The sequence below is a fragment of the Odontesthes bonariensis genome, chromosome 2, assembly GCF_027942865.1.
Source record: "Odontesthes bonariensis isolate fOdoBon6 chromosome 2, fOdoBon6.hap1, whole genome shotgun sequence".
Taxonomy (NCBI): Eukaryota; Metazoa; Chordata; class Actinopteri; order Atheriniformes; family Atherinopsidae; genus Odontesthes; species Odontesthes bonariensis.
The window spans coordinates 43,275,514-43,299,112 of record NC_134507.1 but is presented as its reverse complement, the minus strand read 5'-3'; the positions used below and the strand labels follow the sequence as shown (position 1 = coordinate 43,299,112).

The 23,599-nt window shown below is 41.7% G+C and overlaps 1 protein-coding gene across 2 annotated transcripts in view; it reads left to right on the top strand.

The window, feature by feature from the left end:
- Nucleotides 1-2,841: 2,841 nt before the first annotated feature.
- Nucleotides 2,842-23,599, top strand: part of hspa12a (heat shock protein 12A) — a 94,629-nt gene continuing 73,871 nt past the window's right edge. For both annotated transcript variants that reach the window (XM_075482029.1, XM_075482021.1), the window contains exon 1: nucleotides 2,842-2,970. In XM_075482029.1, coding sequence (XP_075338144.1) covers nucleotides 2,931-2,970 — 40 coding nt within the window. In that variant the 5' untranslated portion in view covers nucleotides 2,842-2,930. The remainder of the gene's footprint in view (nucleotides 2,971-23,599) is intronic.

The following is a 23,599-nucleotide window of genomic DNA, read 5'->3' as shown; positions in this document are numbered from 1 at the left end:
TTCAGGCAGCACACTAGGTGATGTAAAATAAAATATATGTGTAAAAAAGCATTAATTCACATTTTGTGGTATAAATAAGTTCTTGTTTTATTGTTTAATCCAATTATTGGACATTTTTTAAACACATTTTAAGAATTACAATGAGTTTTATCTCTCGGACATGTTTTGTCCCTGATCTCAAGAATCCCTGGTAGGTATTTCCCCCTTTGATGTGATCACAGCTCTGCATGTGTTGCAGCTGGCCCCAGTATTGTCCTTTTTGGTGAAATATAACCAATCTTTGGAGTGCTTCTGCCTCGACGCCATGTTGGAAACATTCTGAGCCAAAATATGAAGAGTGCACGTGACGTCATCGTGCAAATCCTGCTCTCGATTCCCATCCCTATTGAAGAAGTTGTCCAAGGTGAAGTTGCACCCTGTGTTTCTGAATGCAGTGCACAACTGCCAGATAATGTTTTCTTCCAGATTCTTTTGAATTTCTGCTGTCGTTTGACCAACCACACCTCCATCCAAGTTGTTTATCATATTATTTGGGGTTCTATGCCCACTAGCTTCTAAATCTGCCCTGAGTTGGATGGTCGAACAACAGGTCACAGACATGCACGTTGCCCACAAAAGCCTCGTTTCCACTGTGCAGTCCGGTACGGGTCGGTTCAGAACGGTACGGCTCGGGTCGCTTTGGTGTCAGCATGCGTTCCCACTGTACAAAGGGGACCCTTAGGGGTGGGCGGAGAATGTGCCGAAGCATAAATAACAAATAACATCCATAATTTGGAACCACCTCCAAGCTTCTTCAGCTTAAAGCTGCAGTCTGCAACTCTTTTTCAAGCATAATGCCGGGAACTGTCCGGGGATTCTGAAAGTAGTACATTAAATACCCCAATACAAAAAAAAAATGAGTTCTCTAGGTCCCCTATATGTCCCGCTAGGTCCCTCCAAAGCCAGCAGGTTTGTTTACAAAATTGCAGACCGGACCGGTAAAAGGTAACCAATCAGGTTACGAGCTGGGCTCTGCTGCCTGTCAATCACCGATTGTGCACGCGCGATATAAGGTAGGCTCGTCCCCACGCTTATTTATCTAGACTATTGAACTTCATTACGGGCTTGTCTACTTACTGTGTCTTCCATGATTGCAAATGATAGGTGAGTTGATGAATGAGGAGTCGTGTAAGCGTATCTGGCGTGCACGTCTACGTGCACGAGTTCTCATGTGTTTTGATGGGGCGGGGCAGGAAGTTGAATAACTTTTTATTTTTCGGTTAAAAAATAAGCATTTCTTGCATTTTGCGACTACGGAGGTCACCGTTTTCAACTTCAAGCGTTCTGATAGATCATGTAAACTCTTAAAATGCCAAAAAGTAGGACTTTACGTATGACAACAACAAATCCTGCAGACTGCAGCTTTAATGCCACACCGGCTTGCGGTCCGGTTGAAACCACTCTCTGCCATTTTTGCGGCAATTGGCTGGGAAACGTTTTGGTTTGGCACAGCACCATCGAGCTCCCGCTGCACAGCCTCCTCACCAACAACGGAGAGCAGAGCCTGGAACTGGTCCTGTGTGCTCGGTACCCCAAGCAGAAGGGTTACAGACATGGTAACGGGTTCCATGGGACCGGTATGCTTTTGTGGTGCATATGTTCTTCGGCGGCATCCCACGTTGTGACCATCCACACCCCGTAAAATAACATCTCCATGAACTGCATATACACTTGCGTGACCGAACAAACAGCCAGCAACAAAAACAAGTCCTCAAGGTTTCCCGCCATTGTTGGTTTGAAAAATTTGATGCAGACAGGGTGTATTTAGGCCTACCTCCGACGCATGGCTTGTGCCTACGTCATTGTACACGCCCAGCAATTTATGTGTTTCGTGTGACGCTCTGCCACTAGGCAACGCCCCCTGAACTCGGCTTCAGGCGGCACGGGTCACCTAATACGCCAAGCTTTCACATTGCTCGATGCGGGATGAAGTGGCAATTTGGACCTGCGATGGTGTGAAAACAGCTAATATCTCTCTCTACCACCCCTACTTAGAAACACTGACTCACTCCCCCATTTCAAATCACAACTAAAAACCCATCTGTTCAAAATTGCTTATTCTGTTTAATATCAGCTTAACAATCCATATTCTGTCTATTTGTGATATTGTTATGTTTTTTACTATTTGTGATATTAATGTGTTTTTATCTACTTTATGTAAGGTGACCTTGAGTGTCCAGAATGGCGCCTTCTAAAATTAAATTTTTTATTATTATTATTATTATTATTATTATCATTAATATTGGAGTATTGTAATGAATGAGAAGTAACTGCTAAGAGTGTGAATCAGATTTATTTAGTTACTTAGGCTACTCAGTATGACCTATTCACACTTATATTTTCCCCGTGCCGAACTCTTAAATAACACTTATCTAGGCTACATAGTTATCAAATTTGAATAAATACTTTCAAAAGTACCACGAATCAGGTAGTTTGTAATTCGTTCACATCACATTGGTTGGTCAGATTAGCACTGCATCGGTGTACAGAACGCATTTGTGTTCCTCAGCCCAAAGGGCTCTCTGAGCAAAGCTGCTCCAGAGCGGTCAGCGGCAGCATTCCTGGCCAGGATAGGCGTGAGTACGGTGGGAGGGGCAGACATCAGCAGCAGAAAGTCTGGGGTCCAACATCCTATCTGCTCAAGCTCACTGCCCCCTCCTGCTTCACATACCCCTGGATTCCAACTGTTAGAAGCGTGTTTTCAGCACATTTCCCCCTCGAAATTAGAAGCGGAAAGGGCAGATAAGTTGAGGCGGAGCCAGAATTATCATCGTGGTGCTTGTTTCTGTGGCTTTTTCCTCCGTGGCCCGGTGTACCAGTCAGCCAGGAAAATTGCTTGGTGTAGCTGTATCGGAGAGAAGGCTCGGGAGGAGGTTAAACTGCGGGATAAGATGAGTGAAAAGGACACGGCGGCAGAGAAGATAATATCGGGTGAGTTAACTGATAACGCAACACCTATTCATTCTTTCTGAGATATTAGCAATGTTCGCAATGATAGCAATTAATGCGCGTGCACGTGCGCAGTTTCTTTTCGCTGTGGTCAGCGGTAGGTCGTTCACGTGTATACTGAGATTTCAGAGATTTGCGGTCTGAGTAAAAGGCTGTGGACAAAGGGTATTGTTGCACCGTGGTAGAAGCAGGCTTTAAAAAAGTCTCTCACGGTGTAGGGAAGCTAAATTAGCTCTGAAGCTTTGCCTGCGCTTGTCAAACGTGAACCGCAGTGCACAGGACCTCGCCTTCTGGCCTACCCGAAGCGCCACTCAGCAAATAAATGGTTATTTTAAAAAAGTTTATTACTATGGCTTGTTTTTTTTTTTTTTTTTGAGAGGCCGATTGGTATTTAGTCTGCAGGGGGGGCAGATGCATCTCAGCTCAGTCCTCCTTAACGGTGCAGTTTGGTCACATGGCCTGTCCCGTCGGAGTTGTGACTCAATGCAGCAAAGTCTGCAGCGTGTTCAGGTAACGCAGTGCTCATCAGCACCCGCCCGGATGGAGCTGCCGCCGCCTGTCCGTGATGGAGCTGCCGCTGTCTGACCGTGCTACAGCCTTTAGCTCATTACTCTCACATGTCTATCAGTTGAAACCCGAAATGTTTTTGTGCTCTTAAGGTCTGAGATAAGTCAGTATACCTGCAAGCAGGGGCGATTTTAGGATCTGGTCTTTATGGGTGCCCCAGCCCCCAGTGCTCACAGAGGCACATTATTTCTCACTAATTGAGGCGAACTAGTACATTTACGGAAGAGTATTAAGGCCAGGCATAAGAAATAATATTTATATTTTGCCTGTCGAGAATAAAGTTGACATGTTGAGATTAAAGTCGAAATGTCGAAAATAAAGGTTTCAACTTTATTCTCGACATTTCAACTTTATTCTCGACATGTTGACTTTAATCTCGACAGGCCAAATATTATTTTTTTTTCTTATGCCTGGCCCTAATACTCTTCTGTATACATTTCTAAAATTTTGGAGCCGTATTAGTTTTGCTTTGAGTAGTGTTTTCCCCTACAACATTCAATTTTGACCTCTTCATTTCAAAAGACTGTGGCTTGACAGGGATAACAGAGAGCCTGAGACAAATATTGAAGATAACTCAACATTTATTTTGTGAGTAAAGAGTTAAAACAAAAACAAATGCTAGAAAATAAATGAAATGGTCACTAAAGTAATGCATCCTTGAGGAAAAAAAAAATGTTTTTGCATAATATAATATTTTAAAAATGTGCTGAGCCAGGGGGTGCCGAGCTATCTCACGGTGGTGCCTTGGCACCACTAAAAATACCCTAGCCTCGCCCCTGCCTGCAAGTGTCCATGGCCATCGAATTCCACAGGAAAATCTCTGTTATTATTGTCTATTTCTAAAGGCACTCACGCATAGTAAACCTTTTATTTACCCATAAAATGTTTTGCAAATCCTCATACTGCACATTTCGGCATTGAATGATATCCAAACGGTGGTTCTCCTTAAGTTTCTCTTGGATCCCAGTACTTAAATGCCCTTAAGAATGAGAAATCTACCTCATTCTTTTAGAATCTCTTGGTTAAACGTCCATCCACGTGTAGAACATGCTTTAAATGAGGCACAAATGAAGTTCTTCTCTTATGGGAGGTGCTGAGGTAAACCTCTCTGAGACTTGGCCCCAGTCCAGCATTACGTAATGCAACTCACTGAATACCTTAGAAACTGCACCCTCATGATGTACTACAGGAATGATAGCTAAAAATACTCAGACTTTTATCCAATTTGAATTCCTAAAGTTAAAAAAGTGTTGCTTGTGTGGTTTTAAGGCATCACTCTACTCACATTTAGGACACATTGCATATAACAGCTCTGAACTGTTGTTTCAGCTGCATGGTGGGAGTGCAAACCGTGTGTGTAGTCAGCAGATAGATGCACTTTGCTCAGTTTCTGCTGTTCATGTGGAAGCAACTTCTAAGCAGTTTGTTCATAATTGTGTTGTCTGTTCTTCAGATGTTAGGTTTTGATTGATTGAGCCAATTTGTGAACAGTACACGTAAATATGTAAACACAGAACTATGAGGGCGCAACTATTTGATGCAGAGAAGAAGTCGAAACAGAACTGGAGAGAAGACGAAATCAGGCGAGTTTTAGTCTTTGAAAGTTACTGCAAGAGACTCGGTTGTTAAAGACAAAATTTCAAAATGGTTACGTGGCGGCAGCTCTCGGCATCCATTTCGCATCATGTCTCCTGCATGCTCCACCCGAGCCCCACCCGAACCCCACCCTTCACCTAAACCAAGCAGGGTATTTCTAATGGGGCAGTCGTGTCTTGTTTTGTGTGCTACATGTGTGAGAAGGAATCTCTGTTTTTAAGCATGTGTAGAAACAGCTTTCTTGTGATGGCGGTGGCTACTGTGTGACATGAATTCTGCATCACTGCTGATCTCCCACTTGAGTGTGTCTGCTCATAAAGTGCAACACTTCAGAGCATGGGGTCACAATGATGCACAGAAGTCATTTGTTAGCCTATGTGTGGTTATTTGTTTGTAAAGATAACTGGTTTTTGGGTTTAACTCATATTTAACATGTATTAGAACCATTCCTTACTCTGACTAAACAGCTCTGAATCGGATTTAACAGTGTCTTTGTCTAAATTCATTTACTTATGCAGTCTTTGAGCTAATTTGTGTTTTGGTTTTCACTGCAGCTCTCGGATGATAAAAGAAGTCCTTTGTTCATGTTGATTTGCTTGGGCCTCTGTGTGTCCTCATTGGTGAATTGAATGAAAGGAAAAACTTGCATGATGTTAAATGCAAAACTTGCAATTAGAAGTGCTAATGACAAAGAGCAGGGTTTTGTGTGGACTGCAATGTGCCTTGTCTGTTTACAGAAATTGCTAAAGGCACATCCCTGCTACCGTAAGGTTAAAGGGATAGTTCGGGATATTTGACATGAATCTGTATGGCATCACCATAACCAGTGTCGTGCATTCAAACTGACTTACCCCCGACAGTGTCCTGTGAGCCGAGTTCTTGTCCAGTGTTGGTCAAGGCGAAAGTAGTCCGGCTTGTTTGCTGGGGTCAAGAAATTAGCGCGTTTTTCTTCCCAAAACAGTACGTGTGCTAAAGAGTGATTTATTTCATCACAAAAACCGAAGCCGGCAAAAGTAACTCCTCGTTATCACTTGGGCCCTATACTGTCTCTCATTGTGTATCAGTGCGCACGTCATTCTGACCGCGAGCTGTGCGCACGAGTCGATTCACTTTGTTTACTGCTCGGGAAGATGTCTGACTAAGAGAGCGACGAGGAACATATTGACTTCCGTTCAGAGCCAAGGGCGTATCTTTATGAACCCGTTTATACTGAGGAGGAAGTTCGCCAAATGGACTTAGATCGGGCAGAAAGAGAGAGGGTGGACAGAAAAGTGATGGAAACAGAAGCTGGAGCCACTGCTGGAGCTGCGATACCCAGGGTGGCCGACAAATCCTGGTGCACTTGTTTGAAGTGCGAAGTAATGCAGACAGAGGTGGAATGTTACTGCTGCCACGAGTGGGATTTAGTTATGCCCCAGATACAAAACCTTTCCATAGATGAGGATGTCGGCGGCCGCGGGACAGCTGCTGCCTGCATCACAAATAACGGTGACTTCCCTGCACTCCTGAATGCAGGCGTCTTGAGAACTTTTTTCCATGTTCCCAAGATCAACTGGAAGAGGCGTCCCAGACCAGCTGGACCCGATGGCCAGTTGTCTGCAGAGTAAGTGTTGAGCACTGCCAAAGAACAGAAAGACTCGTGCGCACAGCTCGCGGTCAGAATGACGTGCGCACTGATACACAATGAGAGACAGTATAGGGCCCAAGTGATAACGAGGAGTGACTTTTGCCGGCTTCGGTTTCTGTGATGAAATAAATCACTCTTTAGCACACGTACTGTTTTGGGAAGAAAAACGCGCTAATTTCTTGACCCCAGCAAACAAGCCGGACTACTTTCGCCTTGACCAACACTGGACAAGAACTCGGCTCACAGGACACTGTCGGGGGTAAGTCAGTTTGAATGCACGACACTGGTTATGGTGATGCCATACAGATTCATGTCAAATATCCCGAACTATCCCTTTAACATGGATTATAATTCCAGTATTGCTGACAAATCAAAGTGAAACATTATACTATTATTGATAGTGATTAAAGACCCCCAACATTGCTGAACAATATATTGTTTCATTGACTCTGTAATGTGAGAATTCTCAGAAGTCGCACTGTGGGATTTTCAAATGTCAGGGCAACTCAGTTCAAACCGGCAAAGCTACAGTTTTTGTTATGTAATACAGATGAAAAACTCAAATGCTTCGTATTTGCCTTGACTAATCTACAAGTAAAATCTGTCTCATTTTGCATGATTTACTCAGATTTCAAGGTCCTTGGATATGCAGAGATTTTTTAAAAAAACTTTATCTACAAAACTCAACTGTTTGTTTGTTGTCGGAGAATGACTCTGCTCGCGCACAGCAAAAAAAGTAAGGACCAGGAGAACAAATGCTGCTTTGTCTCCAGTGAAATAAAGTAAAGAGCATCTCCTTGTGTGGTATTGTTAAACTTCTACACCCACATTGAAAGTTTTAAATGCATCTTACATTGCATTTTGGTTGTGGCAGCTTTGAGTTCTGCAGAAAGATAAAAAATCCAACAAAACAAACTCAGCAGCGAGTGCTTTGTGATGGTTGGTGACGTCAACCAGAGCTGGTCTCCCTTGAATCAGATTTATCAGTTATTTTTCAGTTTCTTCAGTCCTCAGGGCCATGCTTTTCTGAGAGTGTTGCCTATTTTTGAGAAATGAAGATGAGGAATTAAAGATATTTTTACTGCTGCTCTCCTTCTTGTACTCTCATGTACTGGGCTGAAGAGCCTATCAAAGTTAGGTCTCTCTCTCTCTCTCTCTCTCTCTCTGCTGCTGACAACCATATTCAGTGATCCTTCAGATAAGAATAAGAGTAGGACTCTCATACACCAAGCCAACAACTGGCTGTTCTAGCCTTCAAGGTTGTTTAAATTAAATTCAGTTCAGTTTATTTATATAGTGCCAAATCACAACAGATGTCATCTCAGGCACTCCAGTGATACAGTTCAATCCAATTAGAGTCCAACTCATTGTATTCATAATCCAATCAAATCCAATTAATTAGATTGAAAATTAGTCAAATTCATACATACAAAAACAATTCAAAAACAATTTCCTAGCTAAGAAAACCAACAGATGGCACTGAAACTTCTATTTGGTCCAATCTCCCGGCCTGAGCGTGCCTGAGGCGACTGTGGAGAGAAACGACTCCCTTTTAACAGGAAGAAACCTCTGGCAGAACCAGACTCAGGAAGGGTGGCCATCCGCCTCGACCAGCTGGGGTTTGAGAAGACAGAAAGAGGGGACAACAAACACTGTAACACCATTCAAAGGATACCTGTTGGAACAGGGAAACACGAGTTAATGACCACAATAATGTCACATGTACATAATATCATTTGAGAAATTAAACAGGGGAAAAAGAGAGTAAAGTGAGGAAAGGTGTGACAGATGAGGCCCCCCAGCAGTCTAGGCCTATAGCAGCTTAACTATGGGATGTTTCAGGATCACCTGAGCCATCCCTAACTATAAGCTTTATCAGAAAGGAAAGTTTTAAGCCTGGTCTTAAAAGTGGAAAGGGTGTCTGCTTCCCGGACATTTACTGGCAGCTTATTCCACAGAGAGGGGCCTGATAACTGAAGGCTCTGCCTCCCATTCTACTTTTAGAAACTCTGGGAACCTCAAGTAAACCTGCAGTTTGGGAGCGAAGTGCTCTGTTAGGAAAATATCTTACAATGAGATCTTTAAGATATGATGGAGCTCGGTCATTAAGAGCTTTATATGTAAGGAGAAGAATCTTAAATTCTATTCTGAATTTAACAGGGAGCCAATGAAGAGAAGCTAAAGCTGGAGAAATATGATCTCTCCTGTTAGTTCTTGTCAAAACTCTGGCTGCAGCATTTTGGATCAACTGAAGGCTTTTCAGAGAATATGTGGGACAGCCCAATAATAAAGAATTACAGTAGTCCAATCCTGAAGTAACGAATGCATGGACTAGTTTTTCTGCATGAGACAAGATGTTCCTGATTTTAACAATATTACAAAGGTGAAAGAAGGCAGTCATAAAAAACCTGTTTTATATGCGAGTCAAATGATAAATTCTTGTATGAGGGAATACTGTTAAAGGGGAAGTTCGTTTTTTTAAACCTGGACCTTATTTCTGGCATAAAATACCTTCATCTACTCACTGATAACATTTTGGTGAAAGTCGGCGTCCTTCGGAAGATATTTAGATCACTCAGATCCGTGTATATCCATATAACGGGAGAGAACAGGGCATAGACAATACAGCCTCTAAATAAGGCATTATATGTCTTTATTTCACCAATACTTTAAGATGAATGAATGAACGTGTACAATTGCACTGTTAGTTCAGAGCTGCTGTGTTGTTGTTATCAGGGGGTTATAGGAAGCTTTTGTACACAAGCGTCTAGTGGGATGACTTCATCGCCTCTGCAGCACAGCTCATTAACTTCGGTAAGGACGTCCATGTCGTCAAAGTTGTCGTCCATGTCGTCAAAATCTGATAAATATCCTGCCATGTTGTACAAAACTAGCAGCAGCAAACTCCGTGTGAAGCTAGCCGATCTGTGCGACAGCTTTTAGCCTTATTCTGAGAGGAAGCTGTTATCCAGGAGTGAACTTCTGTGTGTGCTGCTTGTGCGCATTGCTTCCTTTATTGGCTGAATATTATTAAACAATATCACTGTAAATAAGTGTGGGAATTTCCTGCAATATAACATATATTTGCAGATTATTTGAAATTAAATGCTATATCTGTAACTCTGCATTGAAATTCAAGCCTTGTAGCTAATTAATACAGAGGAAAAACTGGCCACTGGAGTGGCAAGTAGGCTACTTACCTAACATGCATGCCTTTGGACTGTGGGAGGAACCACTAACTAGAAATATTCTTGTTGTGAGGTGACAGTGCTAACAACATCATGCTACACTGTTCTCATTTATATATTTATCTGTTATGTTGGGTTTATGTTGTCAGCAAATCTAATAATTATTGACTAATGACCTAAATATATCAGATTTCACGACAGTGATACTGTCTTACAAATCCCCGTTGAAGACAATGGCTGTGATTTGAACTGAGGTTTTATGCATGTATAGAATCAGGTCGCGTTAACCCAATATTTTCCATCGTTGACTGTTTTTTTTAAAACGGTGACGGAAAAATCTGAAAGCCATCTGTCATTCTGATATATTGCAATTCACACCCCTGACCATTTGGTGGCGAGTGAGCATATTAATAAGCTATAATTGTCTCTCTTGATGCATGACCTCGTTGGCTTCACTCGGTAAAAAGTCACGGCAGCTGAGTTTCCGAAGTTTCTTCAAAAAGCCCAATAACGATGATGATCAGCCTCCAGAACAACATCAAAACAGCCACGAGAAATCGTCTGTCCGAGGCTAAAGTCCAAAACCTCAAGTCATGACAAAAGCCTCTCCAGCAATCCCACTCGAGACATTTGATTACGCACAAGCGGGCACGCAATTCAAGTCCAGGCGGACCAGGAGGAAGGTGTGAGACTGTTGAACTGTTCATATGTTAAGTTCAATCGTTTCATTTCATTGTTCATATGTAGCTACTGGGGCCACAGTCAGTGGTTTTATCACTGTGGAGAAAAAGTTACATGTAGGCTATACATCTGCTTGATGTGTGATGGCACGGTGTGGGATTCTCTGGTCAGCTTGTTTGGACTGAATATTAATTAAAAATGAATGAAAAATTAAATGCTATTGAATATGTCATTATTATCATTTTTAAAATGAAAGCAACGGGTAAAAATAGATTATGACGGGATTTTCATGACCCTGTCAGTCAAAATGACGGACAACGAAAAAGTCTAGCGCAACCTCTCTATAGAATATTAACAAAGGAAAAGTTAGAAGTGACATTTTGTCTTTATTTGTCTCACTAATTTATTATGCATTGGCTGCAATGAACTCAGTTGAATTTGATGCCATATTAGTTTTCCTGGGTTGTTTTAGGGTATTTACTGCAATGGCAGGAAAGGCAAAGACCTTTTCCTGAAACGTCTGTGAATAGGAGCAGTTCTGGTGGAATGAAAGCTGAAGACCCTGTGTTGTGAATTATTATTTGAATCTAATAGTAAATCGACATGATTTATATTGTTTAGTTTAAAAAGAATTAAGAGAAAGTATTTACATTATTTACAGGGAATATTGGAGAATATTTTACTTCCTGATGGTAAATTTATATTAGTTTGAATGTGATGACTGAAGATACTTTTATTTTGATGAACAGGAAGTAATGAGTAATGCTTTACGTTAGCCTCATGACGGATTCCATGAGATGAAGTTGCAAGTCGCAAACCTGCCTTAGTTTATATACTTCTTTGGAATACTGTGCATTTGGGAAGTAAAGTTCCGTTAATCAAAGAAAACCGTTTGATCATCATTCGAAGCTGAAAACTACACAACATTTTGGTGCCGAAGACCCGCGAATTGAAGATTGAATTGACTGTGTCGAAGTTGGAAGCTAACGCTAGCTACATTGACAGCAGAGATGGCCGAGCGTTTTGAACGGATAAAGAAGAAGAGAAAGACGGTACGCACATCTACAACGAAGTTGTTGAATCGCATTGATGAGGAAGTGAGCAATGAAGTGCCCAACTGTGATACACTTCGTGAAATGCTGTCAGTATTGTCGACCAAGGAAGATAGTTTAATGGACTTAAACAAAGGCATTGAAGATGAAACGTCGATAGACGATCTTGAGACGGAGATTGCTAGTACTCAGGACTACCAGGACCGCATTACCACGCTGAAGGCTCGTGCCACGAGGCTCATTCAGACTGCACGTGATAACGTGAGTGTGCGGGTGAGCGATTGATTGATTGATTTTATTTGACATTCTCCGTTCATATAAAAAAAAATAAATACATGATTAAGTTCCATATAAACTGCACCACATACTTATTTAAAAAAAAAAAAACAGAGCGCCAGGATAACACAATAAAGCTCGGAAGCTACTCTGTGAGACCAGTGAGTAGACAGACTGTTAAACTACCGAAGCTGGTGATAGAGAAATACAGTGGAGAAATTAGCCAGTGGCAAGAATTCTGGTCTCAGTATGAAACGGCTATTCATGAGAATGATGCACTTTGTAAGAGGGAGAAATTCACTTATCTGCGATCCTATTTGACTGGAGCAGCATCAAGAGCTGTAGCAGGACTTACTTTGAATGATAGCAATCATGACGCTGCAGTAAAATTCCTCCACAATCGTTTTGGAAGGAAAGACATTGTAATTAGTACACACATGTCCAAACTACTGAGCTTGACCCCTGTGAAAAGGTCATCAGATGTTGCAGCACTCAGGCACCTGTACGACGAATGTGAAATACAGATTCGCAGTCTGGAGTCCATGGGAGTTCAGTGACACATATGGCTGCCTGCTATGTCCAGTACTGCTCCAGCTCCTGCCGGAAGACATAGCACTAGTCTACACGCGCAATTCAGACCCCGATGACGAATGGAAGGTGCCAGAGCTCATCCAGTTCCTGCAAAAGGAGGTCCAAAGCAGAGAGAGAGCACTTCAGCTTACCAGACCAGGTAACACTTAAAAGGACATTCCACCAAGTAATAAACCATTCAGTAGGACAGCACCAGTTTATGAAAACAAAGCTAAAAAATGGAACATGCCCTCAGCTACTGCTCTGCACACAGCAAGTATTGCACTACAGACCTGCATATATTGTGACAGTGCTAACCATAAACCAGAACATTGTACTGAGAATGTGCCTACTCGCAAAGAAAAATTAAGAAGGCTTGGAAGATGCTATGTGTGCCTTGGCCCAAAATACATAGCAAAATTCTGCAAAGTTAAAGGTGTTTCATGCCCTTTGTGTGGTCGCAGACATCACCAGTCAGTTTGTGAGCAAGGTGAAGCCAAGGCAGATCTGGACAGTGGCAGCACAGAGGCTGTTGTGTCCTCTGTGTCCAGCACAGCGAAACAGAAAGCAAATGCACAGAACACAGTGTTGCTCCAGACAGTGAAAGCATGGACAGAGGGCCCAGCAGGGAGAAAAATCGTACGCTGTCTGTTAGATGGAGGCAGCCAGAGAAGCTTCATTCATGAAGGTGTGGTGAAAGCCTTAAGAATACCAGTGGTAAGACAAGAAATGCTGCATCTACACACTTTTGGATCTACTGCTCCTGCAAAGGCACAGCGTAACATTGTGAAGGTGTCTCTGGAAAATGTGTGGAACACACAGCAAAGGATTGAGATTGAAGCTGTGGAAACCCCTCAAGTGTGCATGGCAGTGATAAAGGTCCCCAGCGAACCCATCCAAGAGGAGCTAAGGAGAAAAGGTCTGCAGCTTGCTGATTTTCCACTGGATGGCCCTGATGACCCAGAACTGATGATGCTCATAGGGGCAGACTATTACTGGCAAGTGGTGTCAGGCAAGGTCCAGAGGATAACAGAATCACTAGTAGTCGTAGAAAGCAGCTTCGGGTGGGCTCTGCAGGGGCCAGTTTCAACATCCAGTGTAACTGACGCTACTTGTATGCACATCAGCCTAGAACAGGACACCCAGATCTCAAAACAGCTACATGCCTTTTGGGAGGTGGAGTCACTGGGCATTGTTAATGAGAAGGCCCAGTGCAGTGGAAACTGACGCTCTACAGAACTTTGAACAGACTGTGATACACAAAGATGATCGCTACCAAGTTGAGTTACCATGGCGACCTGACAAACCGACACTCCCAGACAACTTCAGAGTGGCTAAAGGACGGTTCGAAGGACTCAAGAGGAGACTCAAAATGGATGCAACCCTGTACTCAAGGTACAATGATGTCATACAGGATTATCTGCAGCAAGGCATCTCTGAGGATGTACCTGAGGATGTGTCAGCGGCAGAGCAACCAGAGGCTGTGAGATACTACATGCCACATCATGCTGTTCTTCGAGAAGATAAGGTAACAACTAAACTGAGAATAGTATTTGATGCATCATCACATGAGGAAGGTTGCCCCTCCCTAAATGACTGTTTACTGACTGGCCCAAACCTTAATCCAAACCTATTAGATGTGCTAATCAAATTCAGACTACATGAGATAGCCTTTATTGCAGACATTACCAAGGCTTTCTTGCAGATTTCTCTAGCAGAGAAGGACAAAGATGCTGTTAGGTTCCTGTGGCTACATGGACCTCTGACCAAAGACGCTGAAGGTGAGCTGCGCATTATGAGGATGAGTAGAGTAGTTTTCGGAGTGTCGCCCAGCCCATTCCTGTTAGCTGCCACCATAAGAAACCACATCAAGCAGTATGACAGCGAGCAGCCCAGGGCAGTGGAGGCACTGAGAGAGTCTCTCTACGTGGATGATCTGATCTACAGCTCAAGTAATGTGAATGAAGCACTTTCAGTTTCCTCAACAGCAAAGGAGATCCTGTCTCATGCCGGCATGAACCTGTGCAAATGGGTAACCAACTCACCACATCTGAGAGCCAAGTGGGCAGAGAGTGGAGTGGAGCACGCAACAGAACCAGACACCTGTGGAAATGTGCTGAAAGTGTTGGGGTTAGTATGGAGATCAGAGAAAGATGAGTTTGTGTTTGATTTAAAGGGACTGTTGAACATTTTAAAGGGCAAAGAGAACACAAAGAGAAGTGTGCTACAGACATCAGCTCGTATCTTTGACCCCATTGGTTTCCTTTCTCCATTCACCATACGGGTAAAGTGCCTGTTTCAAGAACTGTGGGAGAGGGGAATCAGTTTGGATGAACAGTTGCCCACAGATTTGGCTGAAAAATGGAATCAGTGGTGTGCGGAGCTGCCGAAGCTACACCTTTTAGCCATTCCAAGATGGTACCACATTGACATTCAGCTAAACTCACAGACACTGAAACTGCACGTTTTCTGCGACGCTAGTGAGAAGGCATACGATGCAGTTGCCTATCTACAAGGACCGAACAAGGAAGGGGAGATTGTGACAAGCTTTGTGGCATCCAAGGCAAAGGTAGCCCCACTAAAGAAATTGACTTTACCACGCTTAGAGCTTATGGGTGCACTGATTGGAGCAAGGTTAGGAAATCATCTTCTCAAGCCTCTGAACATGGAGAAAAATCAGTTGAACATGAGAACAGATTCGATGATCGTTTTCCATTGGATACGCAGTGCAGCACAAAAATGGAAGCCATTTGTGTCAAACCGAGTGACTGAGATACAAGGTCTCACCAATCCAGAACAGTGGTCTCACTGCTAGGGTAAAACCAATCCAGCCGATTTACCCACTAGAGGACAGAGCGTCGAGAACCTCATCCAAAGTCAGCTGTGGTGGAGCGGCCCTCCTTCACTATCATCAACTGGTGAGGCAGAGAACATTGATGAGGACTGTGATGAGGTGAGGTGAGCACTGAGCTCAAATCTAAGTTCCAGATAGCAGTACAGCTCGCTAGCACTGAACAAGTTAAACCACTGTTAGACTTACAAAGGTACAGCAGGTTAAAGACAGTGTTAAGAATAACTGCATGGGTGAAAAGGTTCATAACTAATGTCCGCTCCAGTCTGAAAACGCAGGGAGAGCTAACTTCTGAGGAGCTCACTGCCGCAGAATTGTACTGGGTGAAGATGACACAAGAGCAGAGCTTCAGCCAAGAAATTTGTCAGCTGACATCAGGTCAAGACATAAAAAGAGATTCTAAAATCAGAGACTTGAAACCATTCTTGGATGAAAATGGCCTTGTCAGTGTAGGAGGCAGGTTACAGTCTGATTTTAGTTACAGAGAACAACACCCATATGTGCTACCAACGAATCACAGATACTCTGAGCTACTAGTTCAGCAATGCCATGAGAGAGTGATGCATTCTGGGGTAAGAGATACTCTAGTTCAAATAAGGGAAGGATACTGGGTTTTAAAGGGGAGACAGCTCGTGAAGTGGGTGGTGTCACATTGTTACATCTGTAGGAGGTTAAAGGTGAAACCAGCTCAGCAAATAACAGCTCCATTACCCAGAGACAGAGTCACTGAATCCCCACCTTTCGAAGTTGTTGGGATAGATTTTGCAGGTCCACTGTATGTAAAGTCTAGTGGATAGCCTAAGAAGGCATACATTGCACTCTTCACTTGTGCTGTCACTAGGGCAGTGCATTTGGAGTTAGTCACAGACCAGACTACTGAAAACTTTCTTTTAGCTTTAAGGAGATTTATTGCAAGACGAGGGCTGTGCAAAGTTATTTACTCAGACAATGCCAAAACATTCAAAAGAGCAGACCAAGATCTCAAAGAACTGTGGAAGTCATTCAGAGGATCAGAGCTCATAGAGTTTTTCACAGATAAGGGGATCACCTGGAAAAGACCTGGAAAATAGGCAGAATAACATAACTGTTTCCAGGGAGAGATTGACTCATTCGTTCCTGTACTGTTCGTACTTCTACGGGCAGTGTGTTAAGAAGACCTGTTCAGTTGTTGTATCCTTTGGAGGTTAATTAAGTGATGGACTGAATAGTAATGAACAATTGTTCATTAGGCGGGAGAATGTTGTGAATTATTATTTGAATCTAATAGTAAATTGACATGATTTATATTGTTTAGATTTTGATGAACAGGAAGTAATGAGTAATGCTTTACGTTAGCCTCATGACGGATTCCATGAGATGAAGTTGCAAGTCGCAAACCTGCCTTAGTTTATATACTTCTTTGTAATACTGTGCATTTGGGAAGTAAAGTTCCGTTAATCAAAGAAAACCGTTTGATCATCATTCGAACCTGAAAACTACACAACACCCTGAAACCTATTGGCCTAACTTCAGCTATTTGCCCAGACTACCGCTTTGTGACCCCACTTGTCCTACGTATGGGAACGTGGTCTTTGACAAAAAATAATGGCGTAAACACCGAATCCTTTTCCCTGCCTTGTCAGTCATGTGAGATAAGAACCATTAGTGATTGAAATGGAGCAGAAGTGAGGAGAAAGAGATTCAAACTATTTAAGAATGTTGTAATTGGTGCTGCTAACAGGTTCTGAAGAGATAACTTAAACTTGATGGAGAGCAATAGATTTTTTTCATGGTTCTGTGTATAGTTAGAAAGTTGTGTCTGTATATGAACAAATTCCGCATGTACAGGCAGATCACTTTGGGGTTTTTTGGACACAGGCAGCTTTAACCCATTAGTTGTAAGAAGTGATTTGAGGAGCTCTGAAGAGCTGGTGTCCCTTTGTTAGACTTTTGTAACATAAAAATCTTTTGACTTGGAGTTAGACTCTTCTTCCATTTCTTTTTGACGTGGAAATTGATGCATTGATTGTTATTTAAATACTGTGGTGCCAATGATTCTTTTAGTGTCCTTCTCCCCGCAGAACATAGTTCAGTACAACAATGCAGTGCATTGTGACAAAGGATCTTTGTCTCTTTCAGAAATTATCACAAGTACGAGTTCTATCAGTCACAAAAGCCTGCTGCAGCAGAGGCTTTGCATCTTAATGAGAAGTGTAAAAGGCAGTTCATTTACATAACCATGCTCAGTCAATGAAATGACTTTTAGTTGTTGACGTCATTCTGTGAATTGCGTGGTACCGAGGAGGAGTGTTATCAGACGAGGTTTATGATGCTAGTGGGTGTTAAAGGGGTTGGGTAATTCAACACCATAGCTGCTGACTTCTCCAAGTTTGAGGTCAGACTTTTTTCAACAATATGGTGAGAAATGTCTGCTTATGAGGTAAGATTCTTTTGTGCCTCAGCATTTTCCCTTGCCTAGCAAGCCAGACCCGTACAACAAAAAGCTGTACAGGGGTCTAGTGACGCTGGATAGCAGTGTGGGCGGGATAAACGGTTGTCTGTTAAGTTGCCTCTGCACTCAACGCCACGCAATAGGATGGCGCAACAACCAATCAGAGCGTCGTCCCACCAACGGAGCAAGCTGGTAAATTAAACTTTTACCGTACCCAGTGAGCAATACTCCGAAAACGTGCTTTTTTTTTTCAAGAAAAACTAAAGTGCAGTTATCTGTTCGTCTCGCAAAGAAAAATGTAAATTTAAATCTTCTAGAGTCGCTGCCAAAGCCAAATTGAAAGACTGTTGGCTGGGCGCAGCCATTGTTTACCTCTCTCTGGAACTACACACTGAAACATCGCACCTCTGTCGTCACTAGGTAGCCCGGCCTCCGACCCCGCTCCTCACGATTTGATTGGCCTGATTTAAGTTTAGATTTTCAGCCTCGCAAAACGACCACAAGTGACTAGACTAGCCCGGGAGCAAATTCAATTTGCGGTCGCTAGGGGCGTCTAGATTTCTAGGCTACATTTTCCCATCATCTTCATAGCAATTTCCAGACATCTACTGCAGTCACGAAACATTCGAGAGATGTTCTGGAGCAGTGGGACCTGAGAACCTAAATATCCGCTGCATTTGCTCCTGACTTCTTGCTAAGATTTCTGCCCAGCACCTATGTAAAATTTGGTGACTCAGCTTGTTGCTGACAATCAGAAGAAAACATGGAGACGGAGCTGCGTTGTGACTGAGCAGCAGCAGAAATGCACACAGGCAGCTTCACAGGGGGATGAATGGCATTAGATTGTATCAGAATTAACAGTAGGCCGATTTTATACCTTGTTAAAAAGTCAACACCTTGCCCAGCCCTAGTTGTAAGTAATTTATATGGTACTTCCTGTCAAGATTCCTGCAGCATTTTCTTGAAAGTGATAGGGGTTCTCATTTAGAGATGAAACCATTCGAAGCTATCATGGTGATTGAAAGAAAAAGAACTTGTAACATTTGTGTTAATGTGGAATAAGTATGAATGAATAGTTCGCAGAAAAGAATAAGCAAGATGATGACATATTGACATAGGATACGTTTACAACTATCATTTTTAGCAGGTTAGGGTTAATACTGGTTTCCATGCAACCATCATGATCTTTGCCAGCTCTGACATGTGTAAACTTTCCATGCCCCCTAAAGCATTCGTAATATTCTCAGTGTTTCCCGCAGGAAATTGCTTAGTCAATGTGGTGAGTCGTCGGCCGGGACCAGGGGTTTTGCGCGGATAGCGTTCCGTCGGGTGGCGGGTGGGGGGATACTTGGTATGGGACGGGGGCTGTTAGAGCAATAACGAAGCTGTGTAAGAACACTTTTTTATTTACATTATTAACTATTTACATTAAAAACCAGTAGGTGTCGCAATTCAATGTTATCAATGCTGTCTTTTAATGTCTGAGCCTGGCAAAGCATTATTACTTTGGTTTAAAAAAAAAAACTTTTTTTTAAAATTTTTTTAATTTTTATTTTGGGAACGTTGGCAAGGCGGCAGTGCGAGTTTGCTAAGGCGGCCGTCTTAACTATAATGCGCTGCGGGAAAAACTGCTTCTTTTAAACAAGCAAAAACTACCTAAAGCAAGCGGATACATTTTTTTTGCAATTGTGGAACCTTTTTTTTTTTTTTTTATTTTTATTTTTTTTTATTTTTTTTACAATTTCCATCAACTTTTTATTTATTCACAAGGGAAATAAAAACCCATTCATAAATGAATCAATCTAAATGTTCTGAAATTTTATGTCGCTGTAAAGAATGCAGCAAAACAATTGACCATCTCCTAATCTCTGTCCTTATCTTATAGTTTACATCAACTGAAAAATATTGCAAGAATCAAATCACTACTTTCAGCCAACTCAGGATTCCCTTCTTTTTCTCAAATGTAACTCCCTTTTAACATGTCTGATTCAGTCCTCTTTAAAGATTTGATTTAAAAATATCACTATTCACACATACATTTCTACTGGAATGGTACGTTAGTATACAGCAGATTCAATTCAATTAATTTTTATTTATATAGCGCCAAATACAACAAATGTCATCTCAAGGCACTTAGATAGTAAGTCCAATTCAAGCCAATTGGAATTCAATTAATTAATAATAATCATAATTCATAAAATAATCCAATTCGTTCATATAGAGCCAATTCAAAAACAATTTCCTAGCTAAGAAAACAAACAGATTGCACTGAAAACTTTTTGTTTTTCGGTCCAATCTCCCGGCCTGAGCGTGCCTGAGGCGACTGTGGAGAGAAACGACTCCCTTTTAACAGGAAGAAACCTCTGGCAGAACCAGACTCAGGAAGGGTGGCCATCCGCCTCGACCAGCTGGGGTTTGAGAAGACAGAAAGGGGGGGGGGGGCAGGGGGCCACCGCGACGGCGGCACTGTAGCAATATACAAAGGATATCTGTTGGAACAGGGAAACACGAGTTAATGACCACAATAATGTCACATATACATAAAGAGAGTAAAGTGAGGAAAGGTGTGACAGATGAGGCCCCCCAGCAGTCTAGGCCTATAGCAGCTTAACTATGGGATGTTTCAGGATCACCTGAGCCATCCCTAACTATAAGCTTTATCAAAAAGGAAAGTTTTAAGCCTGGTCTTAAAAGTGGAAAGGGTGTCTGCTTCCCGGATATTTACTGGCAGCTTATTCCACAATAGAGGGGCCTGATAACTGAAGGCTCTGCCTCCCATTCTACTTTTAGAAACTCTGGGAACCTCAAGTAAACCTGCAGTTTGGGAACGAAGTGCTCTGTTAGGAAAATATCTTAAAATGAGATCTTTAAGATATGATGGAGCTCGGTCATTAAGAGCTTTATATGTAAGGAGAAGAATCTTAAATTCTATTCTGAATTTAACAGGGAGCCAATGAAGAGAAGCTAAAACTGGAGAAATATGATCTCTCCTGTTAGTTCTCGTCAAAACTCTGGCTGCAGCATTTTGGATCAACTGAAGGCTTTTCAGAGAATATGTGGGACAGCCCAATAATAAAGAATTACAGTAGTCCAATCTTGAAGTAACAAATGCATGAATTAGTTTTTCTGCATCACTCTGAGGCAAGATGTTCCTGATTTTAACAATATTACGAAGGTGAAAGAAGGCAGTCCTAGAAACCTGTTTTATATGCGAGTCAAATGATAAGTTCTGGTCAAAAATAACTCCAAGGTTCCTCACTGTAGAACTAGAAGCCAAGGAAATACCATCTAGAGTAACTATATAGCTAGACAATTTCTCCCTGAAACGCTCAGGTCCAAAGATAACGACTTCAGTTTTGTCTGAATTTAGCAGCAGACAGTTCTGAGTCATCCAGGTCTTTATGTCTTTAAGACATGCTTGTAGTCTGACCAACCTATTGGGTTCATCTGGTTTTATAGATAAGTACAGCTGAGTATCATCAGCATAGCAATGGAAATTTATGCCATGCTGTCTAATAATGTTACCTAACGGAAGCATGTATAAAGTAAAAAGAATCGGTCCAAGCACAGAACCCTGAGGAACTCCATGACTTACTCTGGTGTGTGAGGAAGATTCTTCATTTACAAGAACAAACTGAAATCTATCAGATAAATATGATTTAAACCAGCCTAATGCAGTTCCTTTAATCCCAATAACATGTTCAAGTCTGTGTAATAAGATACTGTGATCGACCGTATCAAATGCAGCACTGAGATCCAACAGGACAAGCACAGACACAAGTCCGCTATCAGAGGCTAAGAGGAGATCATTGGTAACTTTCAGCAGTGCAGTTTCTGTGCTATGATGCACTCTGAATCCTGACTGAAACTCTTCAAACAGATTATTTCTGTGTAAATGATCACAAAGCTGAGCTGCAACTATTTTTTCAAGAACTTTAGACATAAAAGGGAGATTGGATATAGGTCTATAATGAGCCAACACTTCTGAATCAAGAGTAGGTTTTTTAAGTAAAGGTTTAATTACAGCAACCTTAAAAGTCTGAGGTACATATCCTGTCAACAAAGACAGATTGATCAAATCCAATATGGAAGTGTCAATTAATGGGAAAACCTCCTTGAACAGTCTGGTTGGGATTGGGTCTAAAACACAAGTTGATGGTTTAGAAGAGACTATTGCTGTTGTTAGTTCAGAGAGATCAACTGGGCAGAAGCCGTCTAAATACAAATCAGGTTCTAAAGATACTTCTAAAGCTGCTGTACTTGATGATACATCACTGATAATAGTGGGAAGGACTCCATCAATCTTCTCTCTGATAGAAACAATTTTATTAATAAAGAAGCTCATGAAATCATCACTGCTGAGAGTTAAAGGAATAACTGGCTCAGCAGAGCTCGGACTCTTAGTCAGATGGGTTTGCCTCTTAAGTCTGTAGACCAAGGCTGAGTAACAGTACCCTGTTACAGTTGTAAAATGAAGTGACCGAGCTTTCTAGGTTTTAACTTTTAAACTTTGGAACAGCATTCCCCATTTAATCTACTAAATCTGTGGTTTGTTTCAAGAACTAATTTCAACTTAGAAATTAATCTTTTCATGAAATTTCCCCTTTCATATCATCAAGATACGAGAATTTAAACTTCACAGCGATACCATGGGACATACGAAATACTTGATACTTCAGAGGCAAAAATGACTAATTAGGACACATAAAACAATTGTAATGAATAGGGCTCCAGACCAACTTCTATTAAATCAATTTTAACCAAATAATTTAATGTTTTTTTCCTCATACAACCAAATCCTTTATCACGATTTGGTTGTAAATTCAGTTCACTTCAATACAATTCAAAATTTACTTTATTAATCTGCAAAGGGACACCATTTTTTTTTTTTTTTAAATCTCAAGAAGATACACAGAAAATTTGTTAAATCAATAAATAATAGCATTGAAAAAATACCAATCTGGTTTTAGACCAAACCACTCAACCACCACTGCTCTCCTATAATTTACCAACAATATACAGACAGCATCTGATAGCAATATGCCTACAGGTCAGACCCTGCTGCAGAAACAAATTAGAGGGGGGCATTACATTTTTTCAGGGGGGCATACTTTTTCAACGTACATTTTATGTACGTTTGAAAAAGGTAAGATATCTAAATAATATAAAAAAGAATGAAAATAGTAAAAGTTAAAGTAAAAAGTTACAGTGCAATCAGATTGTTGTATTGCACATATTGCAGCATAAGTAAGTCAAATAAAAGTGCCGTGCCCCTGTCTGTCTGCAGGGGTTTTCAATTATAAGTCTATGGGTGGATGTGTGGGGAATGGGGGGATGGATTTTACAGCTCTGGGAAAGAAGCTGTGTCTCAGTCTGTTGGTGTAGGTTTTGATACTCCTGTACCTCTTTCCGGGTGGAAAAGGCACAAACAGTGTAGGATATAATGATGAGGAAAGTACTGGTCGTACACCCGCTGGCCTAATTCTTCGGTCAGAAAGAATGCAGCTGTTCTAGAGGTTGCGTCTTGTCATTTATTACTTGAACAGTTGTGAAGTTGTGAAGTAGGGAAGTTGTGACATTGTGGTTTTCTAAAACAAAGACAGAAATAAAAGGAAAAAGAGGACAATGCTAAGTTATTCACATTACAAACGTCCTATCTACAGAATCTCTTCGAGGGTAATAATTACTGGGAATGTACTGAACACACAATAGTAATAATATGGTGATAAACAGTACACAAATGTCATACATAAAACATTAAAACAGCAGAGG